The sequence below is a fragment of the Mobula hypostoma genome, chromosome 20 (genome assembly GCF_963921235.1).
Source record: "Mobula hypostoma chromosome 20, sMobHyp1.1, whole genome shotgun sequence".
Lineage (NCBI taxonomy): Eukaryota > Metazoa > Chordata > Chondrichthyes > Myliobatiformes > Myliobatidae > Mobula > Mobula hypostoma.
Window position 1 is genome coordinate 44949979 of NC_086116.1, and position 26088 is coordinate 44976066.

The 26088-nt window shown below is 42.5% G+C and overlaps 1 protein-coding gene across 1 annotated transcript in view; it reads left to right on the forward strand.

The window, feature by feature from the left end:
* The first annotated feature begins 10022 nt into the window (after positions 1-10022).
* Positions 10023-26088, forward strand: part of optn (optineurin) — a 51056-nt gene continuing 34990 nt past the window's right edge. Inside the window, exons 1-4 of the mRNA XM_063072780.1 lie at positions 10023-10131; positions 10712-10870; positions 13642-13832; positions 16843-17034. Of these exons, the coding sequence (XP_062928850.1) occupies positions 10729-10870; positions 13642-13832; positions 16843-17034 (525 nt within the window). The 5' untranslated portion in view covers positions 10023-10131; positions 10712-10728. The remainder of the gene's footprint in view (positions 10132-10711; positions 10871-13641; positions 13833-16842; positions 17035-26088) is intronic.

A 26088-nucleotide genomic window follows, 5' to 3' on the forward strand; every position in this document is an offset into this window, starting at 1 on the left:
AAGATTTGCTTTTTTTTGTCATGTATGCATCAAAGCACACGATGAAATGTGCCATTTGCCTCAATGACCAATACAGTGCAAGAACGTGCTGGGAGCAGCCCACACAGATCACCACACTTCTATTGCCAACATAGCATGCTGACAATTTACTAACCCTAACTCGTACATTTTTGAAATATGGTAGAAAACTGGAGTACCCGGAGGACACCCACGCAGTCATGGGGAGGACAAACCCCTTACAGACAGCGGCGAGAATTGATCCCCCATCGCTGGTACAGTTAAGCATTATGCTAGCCACCTTGCTACCATACCATCTCATCAGCCAGTTCATTTCCCATGTCCCCTCTCCCTAGAGGAGTGCAATTTATTTTCCTTTAACCAAGTCCTCACTGAATGCTGTTATTGAACTTGCCCCTAATCCCTTCATTCTGTGTCCCGTAGTTCATGGCCATCTGTCAATGGGAAGACATTCCTCATAGATCCTGCCCTCTTCATGACACTGCGTACCCCTCTCAGATCTCATTATGGCTTGTATAGCCTGAGGTGAACACCCTAGTTCCTCTATTCTGCCCAAAACCCTGTCCCTGGAATAATTTTGATCAACTTCTTTTGCCCACCATCCAAGGCCTTTGCATCTTCCTCAAAGTATGACACCCATAACTGCACACAGTACTCCAAATATGTCAAAAACTCATCCGCACTTATTCCTGTATCCTGTTACCCCTGTAGATAATCCCCAGGATCACTCAAGTATTTTTTAGCTACTTCTCAACTTGCCCTGCAACTTTCAACCAACTGTCCACAGATTACCCTGAGCTCTTTCTTCTTGTACCCATTTTGCATTTATATAACACCCACCACAACTGCAGAACTACCTCAATGAACTCTATATTCAATGCTGTAGGTTTTTTTTGATATGATTATTACTATATGAGAATATATGAGAATAACAGATGATCTACGGTTCAGTTGTTGTGCGAGGGTTGGTAGTGTCAAGAAACAGAGAGGGGCTTGACCTAATTGCAGAGCAGCAGAGGTGATGTAGGCGCTGAGTGATAACTTTAATAATAAAATGAAAAATAACAAGCTATGAGGGGCCACAAGACAAGTGAGAACAGATACGTAACTCAACAAGGTACCTGAAGGCTAGGAGCCAACTGGTTGAAGCTGGCTGATTCATATGAGTGAACAAGGACTGTGGATGAGAGCTGGGTTTAAATAGGTTGCAGGTGATGAGTTGGAAATGAATGGCAGGTAACTCCTGTTGGCTGGATGTAGACTGGGAGGAGCCTTCATGCACTGGTCATGGACAAGACAACAGGGGTAACATATGTGTACCTCTATAACCAGAATCATTGTCACAATCAAGTTTATTATCACTGATATATGATGCGTATGGGTTAGGGTTAGTAACTTGTGGCATGCTATGTTGGTGCCTGAAGTACGGTCTCACTAACACAAGAGATTCTGCAGTCGATCTTTTTAACTGAGACCGATCTTGCAGGCTGTCCCCAGTGCATCCTCAGACAGTGTTGATCACAGACGCTAATGATGCATTTCACTGTATGTTCGATGTTTCAATATACAAATAAAACTCATCTTAATCTTAATGTAAAATACAGACTCAGTTTCTGAGATTGGATACGTTTAGTATCAATGGCATGTGAGCTCCCCCTAGTGGACAGATTGTGTGCTTGATTAACAAACAACCCACTGGAGAAACTCAGCGGTTGAGCAGCGGAGGTCAACTCAACTCGTGATGTTTTGGGCTGAAGCTTTGCATCAGGATAATTGATTATCTTCTCAGACCACACATGGGATAACTTGATTCCTTTCCACTTGGTTTTGGCATTGGCTTATTATCGTCACAGAGGGATCAGAAGTGGAGTGAGTGAGCAGTTTCAAGTTTCTGGGTGTCAAGATCTCTGAGTACCTAACCTGGTCCCAACATATCAAAGCAGCTATAAAGAAGGCAAGACAGGGACTTTACTTCATTAGGAGTTTGAAGAGATTTGGTATGTCAACAAAAAACACTCAAAAACTTGAAGAGATGTACCGTGGAGAGCATTCTGACAGGCTGCATCACTGTCTGGTATGGGGAAGCTACTGCACAGGACTGAAAGAAGCTGCAGAGGATTGTAAACTTAATCAGCTCCATCTTGGGTACTAGCCTGCAAAGTACCCAGGACATCTTCAGGGAGCGGTGTCTCAGAAAGGCAGTGTCCATTATTAAGGACCTCCAGCACCCAGGGCATGCCCTTTTCTCGCTGTTGCCATCGGGTAGGAGGTACAGAAGCCTGAAGGCACACACTCAGCGATTCAGGAATAGCTTCTTCCCCTCTGCCATCCGATTCCTAAATGGACATTGAATCCGTGAACACTACCTCAATCTTTTAATATATATTATTTCTGTTCTTGCACAATTTTAAATCTATTCAACATATGTATACTGTAATTTATTTATTATTATTATTATATATTTTTTCTCCTTCTATATTATGTATTGCATTGAACTGCTGCTGCTAAGTTAACAAATTTCATGACACATACCGGTGATAATAAACCTGATTCTAATTCTGATCATGTGTCCTGAGTTATGATCACGTGTCCTGAGTTCTGATCATGTGTCCTGAGTTATAGTCATCGAACACTACAGTGCTAAGTTAACAAATTTCACGACACATACCAGTGATTCTGATTCTGGTTATGATTATGTGTCCTGAGTTATAGTCATCGAACACTACAGTGGATGAACAAGCCCTTAAACCCATTTAGTCCATGCCAAACTTTTATTCTGCTCAGTCTCATTGACCTTATCCCTCCATACCCCTCCCATCCATGTACTTAATCAAACTTCTCTTAAATGTCGAAATTGAACCTGCATCCACCACTTCCGCCGGCAGCTCGTTCTGCACTCTCACCACCCTCTGAGTGAAGAAGCTTCCCCTCAGGTTCCCCGTAAACATTTCACCTTTCACCCTTAAAATATGAGTCCAGCCCAACCTGCTTGCATTTACCTAATCTACACCCCTCATCATTTTCAATACCTCTATCAAGTCTCCCCTTGTTTTCTGATGCTTCAGGGAAATAAATTTCAAACCCATTCAATCTTTCCCTAATAGAAAAGATGGGCTAATGTCCTGACTGGTTGCATCACAGGCTGGTTCTGCAATTCGAACGTGCAGGAAGATACAAAGCTGCAGAGAGTAGAGAAGTCTGCACAATACATCACTGGCACTCCTTCCCCGGCATCGGTGGTATCGACAGGAAGAGCAGCCTCAAGAAAGCAACATCTGGCATCGAAGATCCCCATGGTCTGGGCCGTGCCATCTTTTTGCAGCTACCATCAGGAGGAGTTGCATAAGCCTGAAGTCCTACATCACCAGGTTCAAGAACAGCTACTTCCCTTCAACCAAAGGTCAAAGTTCAAAGTTTTTTACTTACTAATTTTACTCACAATTTTTATAGATGCACCGTAGAAAGCATTTTTCTAGGGTGCATCACAACCTGGTATGGAAGTTGTCCTGTTCAAGACCGGAAGAAGCTGCAGAAGACCGTAAACACGGCGCAGCACATCACACAAACCAATCTTCCGTCCTTGGACTCACTTTACACCGCACGCTGTCGGAGCAGTGCTGCCAGGATAATCAAGGACACAACCCACCCAGCCAACACACTTTTCGTCCCTCTTCCCTCCGGGAGAAGGCTCAGGAGCTTGAAGACACGTACAGCCAGATTTGGGAACAGCTTCTTTCCAACTGTGATAAGACTGCTGAACGGATCCTGACCCAGATCTGGGCCGTACTCTCCAAATATCCGGACCTGCTTCTCGGTGTTTTTGCACTACCTTACTTTCCATTTTCTATTTTCTATCTGTGACTTATAATTTAAATTTTTAATATTAACTATTGATTTGTACTCCAGGGAGTGGGAAGCACAGAATCAAATATCGCTGTGATGATTGTATGTTCTAGTATCAATTGTTTGGCGACAATAAAGTATAAAGTATATTTATTTTCAAAGCATGTGTATGTCACCATATACAACCCTAAGATTAATTTTTTGTGGGCATTTACTGTAAATATAAAGAAAACAAAAAAAATAAAAGTAATAATAATAACAATCCAGGCACAATCAAGTGGCAAACATCATTCACCAAAATCTTGCTTTGAAATACAAACTCATAAAAGACATCATACCTTACTATAAATAGAAACCTGACCCAATCTGAGAGTCAGGATCCTACAAATTATGTTACAACCAATCTATTGTTAGACAGGACAATCCATAATAAACATCCAGATGTAATATTACACGATAAATAAGTAAGAATGACTTACTTAATAGACATAGCCATTCCAAACACATATAACCACATAACATACAGAGATCAATAAGTGAAAAACACCAGAAATATGCTGAATTAAAAGAGGAAATTGAAAGACTTTGGAACATCAACATGAAATTGTCTCAATTGTATCTACAACTGGTATAATCCCAAGGCCACTACACAACAGCATTAAACAATTAGGGCTACACAGTAATATCTCTGTAAATCTCCAGAAAGCCACAAATACTAAACACCACTAGAATAGTCCAAAAGTCCCTAGCAATTGAGAAATGAGTGTACTTGGCTATGCCCGTACCTCAGGTTTTACCAGCTTCAGCTGAGAAAAAGATAAAAATATAACAATAATAATAAATAAACACTAAGTATCGAGAACATGAGATGAAGAGTCCTTGAAAGTGAGTCAATAGTTCAGTATTGGGGTGAGCGAAGTTATCCCCTCTGGTTCTAGAGCCTGGTGGTTGAGGAGTTATGACAGTTCCTGAGGCCTGAGGCTTCTGTACCTTCTTCCTGGTGGCAGGAGCAAGAAGAGTATTGAGCCAACTGGTATAACCCTGACCATCACCTCAGTGTAGCATTACTAGACCACTTTGGCCTGACAGTATGAAATGTTTTATTTGTTCTGATTGTCTTCTTTCTTGTGTAATTTTGTATAATCTATGTTTGTGCTTTTTGTTATGTCTCTAATGCAATGTGCCTGCGATGCTGCAACATGTTTTTCATTACGCCTTTGTACATATGCACTTGTGCGTTGACAACAAACTCTACTTTGACTTTGAGACAGTGAGAAATGTCAGTTTATGTGCTATCCAAGCAGATCATTGTACATCAAGAACATAAACAGAAAACAGAATGCAGAATCTCATGTAGGTGCAGTGGAGAAAGTGCAGTACAGGTAAGTGAATAAGGAGCAAACAACACACAAGATGCTGGAAGAACACAGGCAGCATCTGTGGAGGAAAATAGACAGTCAATGCTTCAGGTCATGGCCCTCCATGTAGACTGAAAGATAGCTGGTATAAAAAGGTGAAGGGAAGGGGTGGCAGGTGATAAGTGGATCAAGATGAGCAAATGGAAGAGAGGTGATAGGCATAAATAATAATAACATGATGATAGATAGATATAGACAGATAGGTAGACAGACAGATAGACAGACAGATAGATAGTCAGTTGGATGGATAGATAAATAGATAGACAGATGTAAAGATAGAATGACAGATAGATAGACGGATGGATGGATGGATAGATAGACAGACAGACAGATAATGAACTGGAAGGACCACTCTTTGTTCTCTAGCAACAGTAGAGCCAATGTCGGACCCATGGATTCTGCACAGGTGCCTGATAGGGCAGATGACTCTGTTGGCTCTTGATGAACACATTTGAGGGTCTAAATACCATCCAGAACACTCCTTCTCTCTGTTGAGGAGTCATGGGCTGGGATCCCCAAGTCAGTGAAGAATGATACAATTTTTCAGTGAATCTTAAAGGGTATTCTTGAACCTTTTCCTCTGTCTATATTAGCTCAGAACAGTGTGTCTAATTTAGTACTGTGGTTCTGGACAAGTGAATGATGTGTCCCACAACAAGGAGACAAATTAAGGCCTCGGCGATGGATTTGTTGGCTTAGGAGAGGATGTTGAGGTTGGTTTGCTTTTCTTGCCAGTGAACTTGCAGGGTTTATTGAGGTTGGTTTGCTTTTCTTGCCAGTGGATTTGAGGGTTTTGCCTTTGACAACAGCAGGAGCCTGAGGCCCACTGAGGTAGAAAGTATATAAATTTAGACTTACTGAAAGTGACCATGAAACTGACAACCTTACTGCAGTCTTAAAAGAAACGTATTGTGCAATGGCAAAGATTACTAGACTCAAAACTGTAAGTTCAAAGTTCAAAGTAAACTTACTATCTATGTATTTAAATGTCACCATATTTTACGCTGAGATTCATTTTCTTAGAGGCATTCACAGTAGAACAAAGAAATGCAATAGAATCAATGAAAAGCTACACAAATGACTGACAAATGACTGATGGGCAAAAGGAATTTCTGGATCACTAAATCCTACCCTGCAGCTAGGAATTTGACATTCAAACAAATATGGAATTTAGGTTAAACAAAAAGAGTCATCTCAGTAACCAGATAGGCCAGGAGTTGAGCTTTGAGGTGAGAGCAGATATGAGAGCAGGTGAGAGGGGGGATCTGATTGAAACGTGTAAGATCCTAAAGGGATTGGACAGGCTAGATGCGGGAAGATTGTTCCCGATGTTGGGGAGGTCCAGAACGAGGGGTCACAGTTTGAGGATAGAGGGGAAGCCTTTTAGGACCGAGATTAGGAAAAACTTCTTCACACAGAGAGTGGTGAATCTGTGGAATTCTCTGCCACAGCAAACTGTTGAGGCCAGTTCATTGGCTATGTTTAAGAGGGAGTTAGATATGGCCCTTGTGGCTACAGGGGTCAGGGGGTATGGAGGGAAGGCTGGGGCGGGGTTCTGAGTTGGAGGATCAGCCATGATCATAATAAATGGCGGTGCAGGCTCGAAGGGCCGAATGGCCTACTCCTGCACCTATTTTCTATGTTTCTATGTTTCTATGTTATCCCTCAGAAGCTGGTCAACCAACTGTCTTCATGAGGTCTCAACACCTCTCTGTAATTGGATCCTGGACTTCTTAACAGAAAGGCCACAGTCAGTCTGTATTGGCAGAAACACCTCTAGCTCCATTATGCTGAGCACAGGTGCCTCACTGCAGTTAACACCACTAGACTCAGTTCAAACCGAGTCATCAGGTTCACTGATGACACAACAGTGGTTGGCCTCATCTGCAACGATGATAAGACGGTGTACGGAGAGGCGGTAGAGCAGCTGGTAGAATGGAGCACAACACTTGAGTCTCAACGTGGATAAGGCCAAAGAGATGATTGTGGACTTTAGGAAGGTGCAGACTGACCACTCCCCACTGCACATACATGGCTCCCCCATGGAGAGGGTTAGGAGCACCAAGTTTCTGACAGTGCTCATAAAGGATGATCTCTCCCGGTCTTTCAACACCACCTCTTTGGTCAAGAAAGCACAGCAGCACCTCCACTTCCTGAGTAGATCAAGACAAGTGAAGTTCCTGCCCCCTGTCACCAACCCCCACTCTAAAATATTTTTATAGGAGCACCATCAAGAGTGTCCTAACCAGCAGCATCACCGTAGGGAATTGTAACATCCGACTGCAAGTCCCTACAAGGGATTGTGAGGACTTCAGAGAGGATCATTGGGATCTCTTTTCCAGCCATCAGAGATATTTATCAGGACCACTCTGTACGCTGGGCCGTTAGCATTGCCATTGATACCTCTCATCCGTCCAACAATCTCTTTGACACCCCCCCACCCCACCATCAGGCAGGATGTACCGTAGCATTAGGACAAGAACTGTTAGGATGGGAAACAGGTTTTTCTCCCTGGCCCTCACCCTAGGTCTCGTCATACATGAAGAGCCAGCAGCGTTATACTGTTTACTTTTTTAACTTGCGTTGCAAATTCAACTTATTGTTTGTTAATTTACTAATAGTAATATTACTTGATGTCTTACATATACTGAGCTGAGCACCTTGGTCCAGAGGAAAGCTGTTTTGTTTGACGGCATGCACGTTAAATGGCAACAAATTGGAGCTTTTCCCCCGGAGCCTGAACAACAATTTTCATTACAGGTGGGCAGGTTAATCGAAGTTCAGGGTCACTCCCACAAATTTATGTGGGTGTTTGACAGGGCCAACGCCCAAACTGCATTTGGCTTCTCCATTGTAGAGGAGAAATGCTATAAACACCCTTTAGATTAAAAGTCATAGTCATAGTCATACTTTATTGATCCCGGGGGAAATTGGTTTTCATTACAGTTGCACCATAAATAATAAATAGTAATAAAACCATAAATAGTTAAATAGTAATATATAAATTATGCCAGTAAATTATGAAATAAGTCCAGGACCAGCCTATTGGCTCAGGGTGTCTGACCCTCCAAGGGAGGAGTTGTAAAGTTTGATGGCCACAGGCAGGAATGACTTCCTATGACGCTCTGTGTTGCATCTCGGTGGAATGAGTCTCTGGCTGAATGTACTCCTGTGCCCAACCAGTACATTATGTAGTGGATGGGAGACATTGTCCAAGATGGCATGCAACTTGGACAGCATCCTCTTTTCAGACACCACCGTCAGAGAGTCCAGTTCCATCCCCACAACATCACTGGCCTTACGAATGAGTTTGCTGATTCTGTTGGTGTCTGCTACCCTCAGCCTGCTGCCCCAGCACACAACAGCAAACATGATCACACTGGCCACCACAGACTCGTAGAACATCCACAGCATCGTCCGGCAGATGTTAAAGGACCTCAGTCTCCTCAGGAAATAGAGACGGCTTTGACCTTCTTGTAGACAGCCTCAGTGTTCTTTGACTAGTCCAGTTTATTGTCAATTCGTATCTCCAGGTATTTGTAATCCTCCACCATGTCCACACTGACCCCCTGGATGGAAACAGGGGGTCACCAGTACCTTAGCTCTCCTCAGGTCTACCATCAGCTCCTTAGTCTGGTGGTAGAGCAATTGGATCCATACTTCACTTGGAAAGACTGTGCAAGTCCCTGGATGGTGGGAAGGAGTGAAAGGACATATCCAGTAACGCCTGTGGTATGGATAATCAAGTTTAATGCTGTTGGGTACCGGTATGAACAGGCACAAAGAAAAACTTAATTGCATCAAGATTACAGGCACATAGCAGCAGAGGCATAACATTTAAAAGAAAATCATAAATCAAACAGAAATTATACAAGAAAGAAAGAATACAGTTAGAACCAAAAATAGTGTAAGAGTGGACCTCATTGGCTCTCCAAGCAGCCTTGGGTCACCTGGACAACACAAATACCTAAGTCAGGATGCTGTTCATTGATCATAGCTCAGTGTTTTAACACCATCATTCCTACAATCCTGATCGATAAACTACAGAACCTGGGCCTCTGTACCTGCCTCTGCAACTGGATCCTCAGCTTCCTAACCGAAAGACCACAATCTGTGCAGATCGGTAATATCATCACCTCGCTGACAATCAGCACTGGCGCACCTCAAGGTTGTGTGCTTAGCCCACTGCTCTGCTCCCTCTTGTGTGGCTACGCACAGCTCAAATGCTATCTGTAAGTTTGCTGATGAGACAGCCATTGTTGGCAGAATCTCAGATGGTAATGAGAGGGCATACAGGAGTGAGATATACCTGCTAATTGAGTGGTGTTGAAGCAACAACCTTTCACTCAATGTCAGAGCTGATTGTGGACTTCAGAATGGGTAAGACAAGGGAACAGACACCAATCCTCAGAGAAGATCAGAGTGAGCAATTTCAACTTCTTTGCTGTTAATATCTCTGAAGATCTAACCTGCTCCTAACATATCGATGCAGCTATAAAGAAGTGGCTATATTTCACTAGGAGTCTGGGGAGACTTGGTATGTCACGAGAAACACTCGAAAACTTTTTCAGAGAGTATGGAGAACAATCTTTACTGTCTGCATCACCGTCTGGTATGGGGGGGGGGGTTTGTAGTTAATACTGCACAGGATCGAGGTGAGCTGCTGAAAGTTGTCAAACTAGTCAGAGTCCGCCACGGGAACTACAACGGTAAACAGCGAGGCCGCGCCCCCGGGCATGTGACCGGCGGCCGGGTCGCGTCACGCGTGTGTGGGGTGGGATGCGCGTGCGCGGAGGGGCGGGGCCCGGGTCGTCCGCTGGTTGGGGGCTGGTGTGGACGGACAGGGCGGCGGGTGAGACGTGGGTTACGGCTGCGGGGAGGACAGAGGGTCTCGGTGCCGGGAGGGGCGGGTCTGGCCCGGTTCACAGCGGAGGTGTTTGGTCCTCCTCGCTCTCCCCACCCCCGGGAGTGGTGTTTGGAGTCCGCCGGTTGAGGGAGCGACGTGCGGGCACATTGCGGGACGGGCGGGAGAGCGGCCCGGTTTGGGGGGTGGGGGGTGCGTTGGGAGGGGGTGGTAGCCTCTTTCTCTCCCCCGGTCGCCGAGTGTCACTGCGTTATAAGAAACAGAAAGCGAAAGTGGCTGCTCGAGCGGAAACTTCACCTTCATTTCAGCTCAGCTCTGGCTCGGAATTCACTCCCTCTCTGCTGTCCTCTTGTATGACAATCCCAAAAACAGAACTGTTTTACGGACGTTTAGCGCCTGCCTGTTATAGAGTATGCACTGCCCAACCTGATGGGGAAGGTCGGTTCAGCTGGAGTTCATGTTGCGTCTGTTTGGAAACTCTGCTGCGTCATCGCCTTGTTGGTCCTGTGCTGCATGTCAGTTCATGATTCAGAGGAGTCACTTCTTTATTTTTGAACGTTCCTTTCAGAGTAGAGCAAATCAACGATGACTACTAACCACAATCACAACCCTCAGGCTGTTAATGGTACCGTAAACATCAATGGTCCTCATTCTTTGGATTCCTGCACCCCGGAAGAAACGTTGAGAGTGATGGAAGAACTGATTAAGGAGAACAATGAGTTAAAAGGTGCTCTGTTGTTATAATTGTCTTTTATTTGCAGGCACGTTTCTGATCTTGATGCTGATGGCTAATTAGATTATAAAATTTAGGAATGATATTTATTGGAAGACTTATTGACTTTTGTTCTGCTATTCTGGTAATGAACCTGCTATTCTAATTTTATTTCTCAGTTTGTTAGTTTGCCATACACAGATTAAAACTTAGTTATTTGACGTTTCACTTTCAAGGGAGTGTCAGGTTAATGTCTCAAATAATACTGAGGGAGCGTACAGGCCAATGGTGGGTTAATGGGAACTTGGCAAGTTTGGCATGTATTGTGAAAATTGTGAGATACCGTGGTTAGCGTCACTCTTATCACAGCTCCGGTCATCAGAGTTTAATTCCAGTGTCCTCTGTAAGAAAGTTTGCATATTTCATTCCCCTGTGCACCTGGCTCCAGTTTGGTCCCACAGTTCAACAACATACTGGTTGGCAGGTTAATTAGTTATTGTAAATTGTCCTGTTAAATCAGTGGGTTGCTGGGTGGTGCAGCTTGATGGGCTGGATGGGCCTATTCTGAATTGTATCTGTACTTTTTAAAAAATAAAACTTATAGTGTAGTTTGTCTAATTTTTCATCTATATAGAGGCTGCAGAAAACCTGTTTATCGAAGAGCCTGAAACAAGTAATGTCAGGCTTGTTTATTTTTAATAGAAGTCATTGTTGCTCTTCGGCAGTTTATAGTAATTATCCAATGTATGTTTGCATCAGCTGTGTGCACATTAAGGAGGATTACTTCACCATAGAGCTGTGGGCTATTAAGTTCTGTAGGTGAAACAATTTCATGGGTCCCATGGTAGTGTAGCAGTTAGCGCAACGTTGTTATGTCTTGGGGCATTACCTTGGTGTGCGGGTTTCAATTCTGATGGCGTCTATATGAAGTTTATATGTCCCTCCCATGAGTATGTGCGTTTCCAGTTTCCTCCCACATTCCAAAGATGAACCAGTTAGTAGATTAATTGGTCATTGTAAATTGTTCTGAGATGTCACTCTGAAGTGGCTTCTTTAACTCATATGTTTTGGTCCTGTCCTCTTTTGGAAAAATATTGGAAAAACATTTTTGGTATTATTTCAACAGTTCTATGCTTTGATTTAAAACCCCATCCTATTATGGCAATCTTTGGATTGCCAATGGTAGAACATAGATCTTTATCTTCTTTAGCCTCTTGCATGATAGCTTTTGTTACTTTAATGGCGAGAAGATCTATTTTGTTGAACTGGAAGGAAATTAATCCTCCAACTACATTCCAATGGTTTTCTCAAACCATATTAAGTTTAAATTTAGAAAAAGTTAGAAGTGATATTTTTGACCCTTCGGTTAAATTTGAAGATACCTGGAAACCTTTTATGCAACATTTTCATATGATATAATCTGACCTTTCTGAATCTTTTTTCTAAAATTATATGATGAGAGGAGCGGAGTTAGCGACATTATGGATCTTGTCTGATACAAGTTGTTGGTCTAGCCCTGTTTTGCCTTTTTTGGGTTTTTTTTCTCTTTTTCTTGGGATTTTTTTTGTTTATATATTTTTTCTTTTTATTTCTTTGTTAATGTTTAATCTCATTATGAGTTTGGAAGTCTTATTTCTATGTTACTTAAAATTTATTTTGTATATGCTGATGAACATTTTTCCAATCTCTTTATACCAACTTTGTTATTGAGTTTATAATTTTGAAAAATTAATAAAAAGAGTTAAAAAGAAAAAAAAATTGTTCTGTGATTAGGCTGGGGTTAAATAGGAAAGTTGCTGGACAGTGTGATTCATCGGACCAGAAGGACCTGTGCCATGCTGTACCTCTCAATAAAATGGCAATTGTATCGGCTGTGGCTATTTCATTTATTGTTAACAATTCCTGAAAAATACTGTTGAAGCAATTACCAACTATTGCTCTGTAGAACTTCTTGCTTTGAAAAATATGACAAAATCATCAGTTTGCTTTATAGTTCTATACTCAGTTCAGACAACATGTATGAGAAAACTATCGTTTAACACGAGGTTTTGCAGATGCTGGAAATCTAGAGCAACACACAAAAGTTTGGAAGAACTCATTGGGTCATAGTGAAAGGGTTATATGGAGGAAATAAACAGTCAACTTTTTGTGCTGAGACCCTTCATCAAGACTGAAAGCAAGGGAGAAGGTGGTCTGGGGAGGGGAGATACAGGCTGACCTGTGATATATGGTTAACCCTCTGAAAGATGCTTTAAAATGTTATCAAGAAAAAATACCGATGAGGATACAAGTTTTCTTCTTAGATAAGAATAGTGACATGGTTAGATTTGATTTGTAGTTTAAGATATTTTAATCACTCTGCACCCCAAAATCTGGTCTCAAAGTTTAGGTAACTGGGTAGCTTTTTGAACTTGTGTGTACACACCAGAATATGGTTTAGTTCTATATCGGTTTTGATTTGGCATTTGTACAGCATTATAAAACTTTATAGTTTGCATTTATGCAAATTTGAAGTGGATTTCAAGAGAATTTGTGGGTGCTGGAATCAATGCTTTTTCATTTGGTAGTTTTCTTTTTTTACTATTTTACAACATCAAGGAACCCTCTAAGCCAGGGTTCCCAACCTTTTTAAAGCCATGAATCCCTGCTATTAACCGAGTGCTTTGTGATTCCCAGGTTGGGAAACCCTGCTCTAAACAGATTATTTTCCACAAGTTTGCAGAAATATCTTTCCAATTACATTCATTAAATGCTGTTTAATTAAATTACTGATTTATGTCCTGCAGAAGCCATTAAACAAACAAACCATGCCATGAAGGAACGCTATGAAGAACTTGCAACTTGGCGTGAGAAACAGAAAGTAGAACGGGAGTGTATCCTGCAAAAGTTTGAGGAGGCTAAACAAAAATTAACAACTTTGACTGAAGAGAATGAAGCCTTGAAGAAATCTCAAGTGGAAAATGCAGACAGTTCACAGGTATGCACAATGGCTATTGATTAAGCTTATTGTCATTTAAACTGTTTACATATATACTGCCAAATGGAATAATGTTCCTCTAGATCAAGGTGCACAACACATGGCGTATAACTCAAACACAACAAATAAAGTAATATTACCACAAATTAAACAAATAAGGTGCATAAGGTTCATGCTGGAAATCATTGGCAGGTCAAGCATAATCAGTGAAACATAGAAAACCTACAGCACAATACGGGCCCTTCGGCCCACAATGCTGTATGGAACGTGTACTTTAGAAATTAGTTAGGGTTACTCATAGCCTTCTATTTTTCTAAGCTCCATGTACCTATCCAAGAGTCTCTTAAAAGACCTATTGTATCCGCCTCCACCACCATTGCGGGCAGCCAATTCCATGCGTATCACCACTCCCTGCGTAAAAAAAAAATAAAAAAGAAAACTTGCCCCTGACATCTCCTCTGTACCTACTTCCAAGCACCTTAAAACTGTGCTCTCTCGTGTTCGCCATTTCAGCCTTGGGGGTGGGGGGTGGGGAGCCTCTGACTATCCACATGATCAATGCCTCTCATCATCTTATACACCTCTATCAGGTCACATCTCATCTTCCGTCACTCCGAGGAGAAAAGGCCAAGTTCATGCAACCTATTCTCATAAGACACGCTCCCCAATCCAGGCAACATCCTTGTAAATCTCCTCTGTACCCTTTCTATAGTTTCCACATCTTCCTGTAGTGAGGTGACCAGAACTAAGCACAGTACTCCAGAGTCCTATATAGCTGTAACGTTACCCTTTGGCTCTTGAACTCAATCCCACGGTTGATGAAGGCCAAAACCCACAGTCAACCTGTGCAGCAGCTTTTAGTGTCCTATGGACTTGGACCCCAAGATCCTCTGATCCTCATCGCTGCAAAGAGTTTTACCATTAATACTATATTCTGCCATCATATATGACCTACCAAAATGAACCACCTCACACTTATCTGGGTTGAAATCCATCTGTCACTTCTCAGCCCAGTTTTACATCGTAACGATGTCCCGCTGTAACCTCTGACAGCCCTCCACACTATCCACAACACCCCCAACCTTTGTGTCATTAGCAAATTAACTAACCCATCCCTCCAGTTCTTCATCAGGTCATTTATAAACATCATGAAGAGAAGGGGTGTCAGAACAGATCCATGAGGCACACCACTGGTCATTGACCTCCATGCAGATTATGACCCGTCTATAACCATTCTTTGCCTTCTGTGGGCAAGCCAATTCTGGATCTACAAACCTAGGTCCCCTTGGATCCCATGCTTCCTTACTTGCATGGGGTACCTTATCAAATGCCTTGCTGAAATCTATATACGCTACATCCACTGCTCTACCTTCATCAATGTGTTTAGTCAAATCCTCAAAAAATTCAATCAGGCTCGTAAGGCACGACCTACCTTTGACAAAGCCATGCTGGCTATTCCAAATCATATTATGCTTCTCCAAATGTTCATAAATCCTGCCTCTCAGGATCTTCTCCATCAACTTACCAACCACTGAAGTAAGACTCACTGGTCTATAATTTCCTGGGCTATCTCTACTCCCATTCCTGAATAAGGGAACAACATCTGAAACCTTCCAATCCTCCAGAACTTCCCCCGTCCCCATTGTTGATGCAAATATCATTGCCAGAGGCTCAGCAATCTCTTCCCTCACTTCCTACAGTAGCCTGGGGTACATCTCGTCCGGTCCCGGTGACTTATCCAACTTGATGCTTTCCAAAAGTTCCAGTGCATACTCTTTCTTAATGTCTATATGCTCAAGCTCTTCAGTCCACTGTAAGTCATCCTTACAATCGCCAAGGTCCTTTTCCGTAGTGAATACTGAAGCAAAGTATTCATTAAGTATTTCCGCTACCACCTCCATTCACACTTGATTGGTCCTGTTCTCTCGCATCTTTTCCTCTTGCTCTTTGCATACTTGTAGAATGCCTTGGGGTTTTCCTTAATCCTGCTCGCCAAGGCCTTCTCATGGCCCCTTCTGGCTCTCCTAATTTCATTCTTAGGCTCATTACTGCTAGCTGTATAATTTTCTAGATCTCTGTCATTACCTAGTTTTTTGAACCTTTCGTAAGCAAAAATAACTACTTCAAGCATTATTTTATGAGAATTGCCTTACAGTATTAATTCAAAGTTCAAAGTAAATTTCTCATTAAAGTGCATATAAGTCACCCTGAGATTCATTTTCCTGAGAAATGACCTTCCTCCAGACCATGGTACATACACAATGCATATATCACACTCAGCATAAACAACAAAATATTACCACAAGCAACTTAATAAATTATAATTAAAAATGAATGTGAAGTGTGCAGCACAGGTAAACAGTAAACAGCAAGCTGTCCTCCTGGGGAAGATGATGTTACCCAGTTTGGCAGTCCTAGTCCTGATGCTCCTGTATCTCTTTCCTGATGGTAGTGAATCACAGAGATTGTGGGATGGATGGTAGGGATCTTCAGTGCTTTGGGCCCTTTATATTCAATGTCCCCAGTAAATGCTGCTGTTGTACAACCACCGTTTATTCAAGAGCGAATTTAATGGTGCGGTTTAAGCTGGATCTGGCAGTACAGTCATGAGTCAACAGCAGGCCAAGCACACAGCCCTGGGGCAGGGGCACCAGTGCTCAACATGTTGGATTGCTGCCAACGTGGATTGACTGAGGTCTTTCTTCCAAGAAGTCCAAGATCCTGTTACAGAGGGGGATGTTGAGTGCCAATGAGGATAATAGTTTGGCATGGACTAGATGGGCTGAAGGGCCTATTTCAGTACTTTAGTGCTCTGGCTCGAAATCTGCTTTCTATCTAAAACTCGATGCTTTGGCATCCAGGGTTTCTTCAATAATAGATAGTGGAGTAATACTTTACATGGTCTTTTGGAATCATTGGACTTTGAACTCAATTTCTTCCAATTAGACAATACTAATAATTTGTAATTTGTCAGATTTTAATTTAAAAATGTACATTTTTAATCTCACAGGGAATATCCAAAGATGACTTGCTCAATAAAAGTATGAGTTCTAATCTGGTGGAACAGGATGTTCAACATCTGAAAGCACAGATTCACAGACTGCAGACAGAGAAAACTGATTTGGTAGCCATGAATTCAGAACTTCTTGTGAAGCTGGGTACTGCATCGTCAGAAGATTCATTTGTTGAAATTCGAATGGTGGTATGTTGGAAAACTTGTCTGGAAATACATGTAACACTCTAGTTAAGAGTTTTACTGCTGCACTGTGGGTATTTCATTTTGGCAGTTCTGAAAGAGCACTCCACTCTGCTTTCAGCCTGCTTGAGTTTGGGCTAAGATAAAAGGCTTTGTTCAACTTAGGAATGTTGTGTCAGCCAATCAAAATAGTGGAATCGGGTGAAGGTTCTAGAGAACGCTGGGCTGAGAGGCTTTTGTGACCAACTCTGGTGTGGGTCAAGATCTTATTGGCAGGAGCTGACAGAAGACAGGAGGGAAGATGGCCTGTTGCACAGGGTGCTTTGTGCAGATGAATGGCTTCAAGAAGGAAGGACCAATACACCCATGGGAGAGCCCGTTTGTTCGAGATAGATTTTGAGCGACATTCAGAAGGTGTGAGCTTTCACACAGACCAAGGGTCTAGCATGTGGGTTAAAGACAACTTCAACTTCAGCTCCGACTTGTGTGCACATTTGGACTGGGTTAACTGTAAAGGGCCTTTTTAATTATTTTTCTTTTTTTCCTATTAACTGTTCGATTAAAGCTGACATTTGTAAATATATATTTATCATTGTATGCAGTGTATAATCAGATATTGCTTGCTGATGAGGGCAGTAATACACAGTATTCACACAGGTCAGGGTTTGGGTAGGTGAGACATCCCCAACTTCCTGGTTTTGGTGGGATCCAAGTCATACTGGCCCTAGAAGTACGGAGTCTGAAAAAGGTGGTTTTTCTCACCTCTTGAGTCCAGTGGCTGTTAGTGAGGGGCTAATGAGCAGTGTTTCCAGAAATGCCTGGTACAAAGGGGGTTCATACAGAACATGTTAGATCATAAAATGTATAAGGAACAGGCACAAGGATCAGCTTACGGGCCCTTAAAGCCTGAAGCACCATTCAGTTAAGATGATGGTTGATCCAATTGTCTGAACTGTACTTTCTCACTCTTCCCAATTCCATTGCAGACATTGAAGGTAAGTGTCTGTTAGTCATGATTTGTATATTCAGTCATTACACAGCTTTTTTTTTAACTCTCTGGGATAGAGGATTGTAAAATTCACAACCCTCTATGTTTTTGAGCTCAAGAACTATGAGCTAATGTTGCAGCTCTATAAAAACCTTGGTTAGACCACACCTGCAGTATCATCTTCAGTTCCGGTTGCCTCATTATAGGAAGGATGTGGAAGCTTTAGAGAGGGTGCAGAGGAAATTTTCCAGGATGCTTCCTGGATTAGTGGCCATGCCTTATGAGGATAGGATGAGCAAGCTAGGGGAGCGAAGGAGGATGAGAGGTGATTTGAGGTGTGTAAAAGAAAAAGCATAGATCAAGTAGATAGCCAGAGAATCTTTCACAGGGTGGAAGTGGCTAATATGAGGTGGCATAATTTTAAGGTGATTGGAGGAAAGTATAGGGGGCATGTCAGAAGTAAATTCTGCATACAGAAAGTGATTGGTGCATGCAACACCCTGCCAGAGGTGGTGGCAGAGGCAGGCACATCAGGAACATTTAATAAACTCTTAGATAGGCACACAGATCATAGAAAAGTGGAGAGCTATGTAAGGAGGAAGGGTTAAATTGACCTTAGAGTGGATTAAAAGGTTGGCACAACATCACAAATTGAAGGGCATATACTGTATGTTCTACAGTACTGCGCAAAAATCTTAAGCATCCTAGATTTTTCATATAAAATTTGTTTTATGTGTTTATTTTTTGTCTTCTGCATTAGTGTGGAGGTATAAAAGAGCAAGTTTTAGATTTCCAAACATTTATTTTCCAAAAAATTAAATGTTAGAGAAACTTTTGTATTTTGTTAAAGTAACACATTAGGTGACAGACCACTTATCAGATGCAAATGTGATGACATTGAAAGTATGTAGATCAATGACATAATGAGTTAAGTGAACTAAACTGATAAACTAAAACAGAAACGGATGTAGAAGGAATCAAACTAGGCGGCGGCCAACCAGACTAAAAGGTGTGGTTATGGCAGGTATGATAGTTTATCCTTTAAATCATGAATTCTTACACCTGTCACCTACCCCGTAATGGGTTAAAGAATCAGCAGAAAGGGAAAACACCTTTGAGTCTGGTATTGCTGTTAACTAACGCTCGTTTATTAGTAACTAGGCAATACTGTAATATAAAATCAGATCAATTAAACAGGTTAGCAAAGTTCATGCATATTTAAGTGTCGAAATATAGAACCCAAGCTTCTTCAAGCCTAGGGGGTAAATGGATACAGTTTTAGGATTATGGGTAAAGGGAATCAGTTCAGTTCGTGGTATTTGGTTGAGTAGTGATGGAGAGAGAGAGGTATCTAGTTCTTCAGGTGAGCTGATGCCATCGATCTTCCCGTTGTCCTCTGAAACTTTTAAGTTAGCCAAACTTGTCCAACTCAGGAGTACTGTCTTCAAGTGATAGTCTACCAACCCAGGCAAAGGTTAGACACGCTGGTAGGCTCCACAGGGTCGCTCTTTCACGCACCAGTAATCACAGATCGATCCTTCATGATCGATCCTCAGTCCCACACTCGTGGGCACCTGAAGAGGATTGTGGTGACTTCACCACACCTTAGTGCGACTGTGTGTCCTGTGAAACAAGCAATTACGCTGGTTTAAATACTGTTGTGCTGAACACCAGCTGTCCATCAAGTAGCTTCTCCCTTCTCTCTCTGTAGGAACTCAGAAGCTGGCAGTGTCCTTACAGAAATCCCAAACTGTGAGCAGTCTTCGCCCCCCCCCTCTCAATAACAAGTTGTTTGTGCTGAATAGCTGCACGCTCCCTCTCTTTTTAAAAGCACAGTCCATAATGAATAACTCAGGATATCGTCACACCTCCCTCCTTTTTGGGAAAAATTTTGATCAAGGAGCAAAATTTTTAGTTTAACTGTAGATTACAAAGTTTGAAACAATACATGTATAATTATCAGATAACAGAGCAAAACGTGTATAACTTCTAACTTAACATCTGGATAAACAATCAGCTATAATATTGTCAGTACCTTTCACATGTTTTATTTTCAGTCATATTCTTGCAAGATCAGACTCCAGTTTAATAACCTTCTATTCTTATCCTTCATCTTAGTTAGAAACACTAATGGATTGTGATCCATATAAATCACCATTGGTTTCTGGACAGGACAAACATAGATCTCAAAATGTTGTAAAGCCAGAATAAGTGATAGCAGCTCCTTTTCAACAGTGGAATAGTTCTTCTGGTGCACATTACATTTCTTTGAGAAATAAGCTACAATGTCATTCTCACCCTTCTGTAACAGTACTGCCCCAGCAGCTTCGTCATTAGTGTCTGTCGCTATAGAGAATGGTTTTGAAAAATCAGGTGCTTTGAGCACAGGATGGTAACACAATAGTTTTTAGTCGTTCAAAGGCTTCCTGGCAAAGCTCACTCCATACAAATCTTTCACTCTTCCCTAGGAGTTTCGTTAGGGGGAGAGCGATATCTGCGAAGTTCTTACAAAACTTACGGTAGTACCCAACCATTCCTAAAAACCTTCTTAAAGCCTTCTTGACCATCGGAATGGGAACCTCAGCAACAGCTTGAACCTTGGCCTGCACAGGAGCCAGTTGGCCCTGGCCTACTATGTAGCCAAGATAAGTAAGAGTAGCATGCCCAAACTCACTTTTAGCAAGGTTCGCAGTAAGATTGGCCTCGAAAAGCCTAACAAATAGTTTTTCTACATCAGCAATATATTCTTACCACGTGTCATTCCATACAACCAAATCATCAGTATAAGCCCCTATATTTTCTAAACCTGGAATCACCGAATTGATCATCCTTTGGAACGTCCCTGGAACATTTTTTCATCCCAAAGGGCAAGACATTATACTCATACAGCCCAGATGGTGTTACAGATGCTTAGATTTCTCTAACGCTCTCTGTCAAGGGAACACACCAGTATCCTTTTAGCAAGTCAATTTTTGTGAGGTATTTAGCCTTTCCCACTGTATCAATACAGTCATCGACTCTTGGAATAGGATAAGCATCTGTTTTGGTTACTGCATTAACTTTCCTGTAGTCAGTACAGAGTCTCATGCTGCTGTCCGTTTTAGGCACAATAACGAAGAGTCACGCCCAGTCCGAGGTAGATTGCCTAATGATACCGGTTGCTAGCATGTACCCAATTTCTTGTTCCACCATTTTAGTTTTTTCTAAATTCGTTCTGTAGGGATGATCGGCTGTTTGATTGGCTTGGCTGAGCCTGCAATGATGTCATGCACTGCAGCTATGCACCGTCTGGGGACATCAGGAAACAAATCCTCATAATTGCCAATTAGTTCTTTCAATTGTTTTTGCTGTGCAGGCTCCAAATGATGGATCTTGTTATTAATGTTTTTCGAAACAATTGAATTCTCGAGCCTGTTTGAGACTATATTCAGTTTGCTAAAATTATCTGGCATCTGATTACCAGCCTCCACGACTCCATTTGTTTTCATAACAGTACTCACAGGTGCTATCTCCAAGTCATAACAATAAGGCTTTATCATATTTACGTGCACCATTTGAGTTGCCTTCCTCCAGTCAGGAGTCTCAGCAACATAATTCAGAGTGTCAGTTTTCTTAATTATCTGGTATAGTCCATGAAATTGTGCTTGGAGGGGGTTGGTCAAAAGTGGGAACAAGACCAAGACTTTATCTCCAACCTGAAACACCTGTTTCCTCACTTTCCTATCATACCAGTGCTTCATCTTAATTTGAGAGTTCTGCAAATTCTGCTTTGCAAGGTCACAAGCCTTGTTAAGCCTATCTCGAAACACCAAAACATAATCCAGCACACTGACACATACTTTCGGATCAGACCACTGTTCTCTGAGCAAGGTCAAAAGTACTCTGGGCCTGTGACCGAAAACAAACTCAAACGGACTAAACCCCAATGATTCTTGAATTGAGTCTCTTAACAGCAAAGAGAAGTAAATATATTCCTTCATCCCAGTCCCTGTTATTCTCATAGCAGTAGGTGTTAATCATTGTCTTTAAAGTGGAATGGAACCTTTCCAAGGCTCCTTGGGACTCTGGGTGGTGTGCAGTTGACACAATTTGTTTAGCCCCCAGCTCAGAAACTATTTGCTGAAATACTCCCGATGTAAATTTAGTGCCGTGGTCAGACTGAATTTCTCTGGGCAAACCAACTGTAGTGAAAAGCAGAGCCTTCACCACTGTTTTAGCCCTAATATTTTGCAGAGGAACTGCCTCAGGGAACCTAGAAGCCGCACACATTATAGTTAACACATACTGATGGCCAGCTGCAGTCTTTGGCAGTGGGCCAACACAATCCACTATAATTCGGGAAAATGGTTCACCAAAAGCAGGTGTTGGCCAAAGTGGAACTTCTGGGATGGTCTGATTAGGTTTTCCCACCAACTGGCAGGTATGGCAGATTTTGCAATAATTCACAGTATCCTTCCTCACATTGGGCCAATAGAATTCTCTCATAATCCTGTGCACTGTTGTCTTTACCCCAAAATGTCCACCTGAAGGGTTATCATGGGCCAGGTTTAAAATTTCAGCCCTGTAAACTTTTGGAACCACTACCTGGTGCGCAATAGCCCAGTCCTCACTTGCGGGCACAGTGGTTGGTCTCCACTTCCTCATTAACACCCCATCTTTAAGGTAGTATCCCACAGACTCTTTCTGAATCTCAACCTCAGAGAGAGCTGTCTCCCTTAAAGCCACAATTTCAGAATCTCGCTTCTGTTCCTCTATGAATTCCTTTCTAGATAAGGACAAGCCTTTCACATCAGCCTTACTACCCTCTAAGTCCTGTTGGAATAAGGAAGGTAGAAAAGTCTCTGATAAATCATCATGGGCATCAACAGACTTTTTAGACATGCTTGGAGTTACTGCGCATGCGGGGTGAACATCAGTATCTATGGGCAGGGGGTCCTCAGCAGCAGCAGGCTTGTTCGTTAGCTGAACTGGATAAACATCCCCACCTGGAAGGTCATTGCTGAGCAATACATCAACATTGTCTATCGGTAACTCAGATCGTACCCCTACCTTGGCAGTACCCTTATCTTGGTATTGATACCAAGTCGCATTTCAAAACTATGTTATAGAAACATAGAAACATAGAAAATAGGTGCAGGAGTAGGCCATTCGGCCCTTCGAGCCTGCACCGCCATTTATTATGATCATGGCTGATCCTCCAACTCAGAACCCCGCCCCAGCCTTCCCTCCATACCCCCTGACCCCCGTAGCCACAAGGGCCATATCTAACTCCCTCTTAAATATAGCCAATGAACTGGCCTCAACTGTTTCCTGTGGCAGAGAATTCCACAGATTCACCACTCTCTGTGCGAAGAAGTTTTTCCTAATCTCGGTCCTAGAAGGCTTCCCCTCTATCCTCAAACTGTGGCCCCTCGTTCTGGACTTCCCCAACATCGGGAACAAACTTCCTGCATCTAGCCTGTCCAATCCCTTTAGGATCTTATACGTTTCAATCAGATCCCCCTCAATCTTCTAAATTCCAACGAGTACAAGCCCAGTTCATCCAGTCTTTCTTCATATGAAAGTCCTGCCATCCCAGGAATCAATCTGGTGAACCTTCTTTGTACTCCCTCTATGGCAAGGATGTCTTTCCTCAGATTAGGGGACCAAAACTGCACACAATACTCCAGGTGTGGTCTCACCAAGGCCTTGTACAACTGCAGTAGTACCTCCCTGCTCCTGTACTCGAATCCTCTCGCTATAAATGCCAGCATACCGTTCGCCTTTTTCACCGCCTGCTGTACCTGCATGCCCACTTTCAATGACTGGTGTATAATGACACCCAGGTCTCGTTGCACCTCCCCTTTTCCTAATCGGCCACCATTCAGATAATAATCTGTTTTCCTATTTTTGCCACCAAAGTGGATAACTTCACATTTATCCACATTAAATTGCATCTGCCATGAATTTGCCCACTCACCCAACCTATCCAAGTCACCCTGCATCCTCTTAGCATCCTCCTCACAGCTAACACTACCACCCAGCTTCGTGTCATCCGCAAACTTGGAGATGCTGCATTTAATTCCCTCATCCAAGTCATTAATATATATTGTAAACAACTGGGGTCCCAGCACTGAGCCTTGCGGTACCCCACTAGTCACCGCCTGCCATTCTGAAAAGGTCCCGTTTATTCCCACTCTTTGCTTCCTGTCTGCTAACCAATTCTCCACCCACACCAATACCTTACCCCCAATACCGTGTGCTTTAAGTTTGCACACTAATCTCCTGTGTGGGACCTTGTCAAAAGCCTTTTGAAAATCCAAATATACCACATCCACTGGTTCTCCCCTATCCACTCTACTAGTTACATCCTCAAAAAATTCTATGAGATTCGTCAGACATGATTTTCCTTTCACAAATCCATGCTGACTTTGTCCGATCACTTCACCGCTTTCCAAATGTGCTGTTATCACATCCTTGATAACTGACTCCAGCAGTTTCCCCACCACCGACGTTAGGCTAACCGGTCTATAATTCCCTGGTTTCTCTCTCCCTCCTTTTTTAAAAAGTGGAGTTACATTAGCCACCCTCCAATCCTCAGGAACTAGTCCAGAATCTAACGAGTTTTGAAAAATTATCACTAATGCATCCACTATTTCTTGGGCTACTTCCTTAAGCACTCTAGGATGCAGACCATCTGGCCCTGGAGATTTATCTGCCTTCAATCCCTTCAATTTACCTAACACCACTTCCCTACTAACATGTATTTCGCTCAGTTCCTCCATCTCACTGGACCCTCTGTCCCCTACTATTTCTGGGAGATTATTTATGTCCTCCTTAGTGAAGACAGAACCAAAGTAATTATTCAATTGGTCTGCCATGTCCTTGCTCCCCATAATCAATTCACCTGTTTCTGTCTGCAGGGGACCTACATTTGTCTTTACCAGTCTTTTCCTTTTTACATATCTATAAAAGCTTTTACAGTCCGTTTTTATGTTCCCTGCCAGTTTTCTCTCATAATCTTTTTTTCCCTTCCTAATTAAGCCCTTTGTCCTCCTCTGCTGAACTCTGAATTTCTCCCAGTTCTCAGGTGAGCCACTTTCTCTGGCTAATTTGTATGCTTCTTCTTTGGAATTGATACTATCCCTAATTTCTCTTGTCAGCCACAGGTGCACTACCTTCCTTGATTTATTCTTTTGCCAAACTGGGATGAACAATTGTTGTAGTTCATCCATGCAACCTTTAAATGCTTGCCATTGCATATCCACCGTCAATCCTTTAAGTGTCATTTGCCAGTCTATCTTAGCTAATTCACGTCTCATACCTTCAAAGTTACCCCTCTTTAAGTTCAGAACCTTTGTTTCTGAATTAACTATGTCACTCTCCATCTTAATGAAGAATTCCACCATATTATGGTCACTCTTACCCAAGGGGCCTCTCACGACAAGATCGCTAATTAACCCTTCCTCACTGCTCAAAACCCAGTCCAGAATAGCCTGCTCTCTAGTTGGTTCCTCGTCATGTTGGTTCAAAAAACCATCCCGCATACATTCCAAGAAATCCTCTTCCTCAGCACCTTTACCAATTTGGTTCACCCAATCTACATGTAGATTGAAGTCACCCATTATAACTGCTGTTCCTTTATTGCACACATTTCTAATTTCCTGTTTAATACCATCTCCGACCTCACTACTACTGTTAGGTGGCCTGTACACAACTCCCACCAGCGTCTTCTGCCCCTTAGTGTTATGCAGCTCTACCCATATCGATTCCACATCTTCCCGGCTTATGTCCTTCCTTTCTATTGCGTTAATCTCTCCTTTAACCAGCAACGCCACCCCACCTCCCCTTCCTTCATGTCTATCCCTCCTGAATGCAAAGGGAAGGCCTCAATCCCTTTTCCAATACCTCTGATAACATTCACTTCACCAGTCTCTGTCTCAGAACCGAATTCAGGAACATTCTTTAATATCTGTGACTGAAAAGCCCCAGTACCTCGCCAGATTCTCACTGGAACCGGGGGTGACCCCTCCTTCACAGACACACATCCATTTGAAATACACTGCTCCAATCCTTCTTGAACTCAGTCAGAC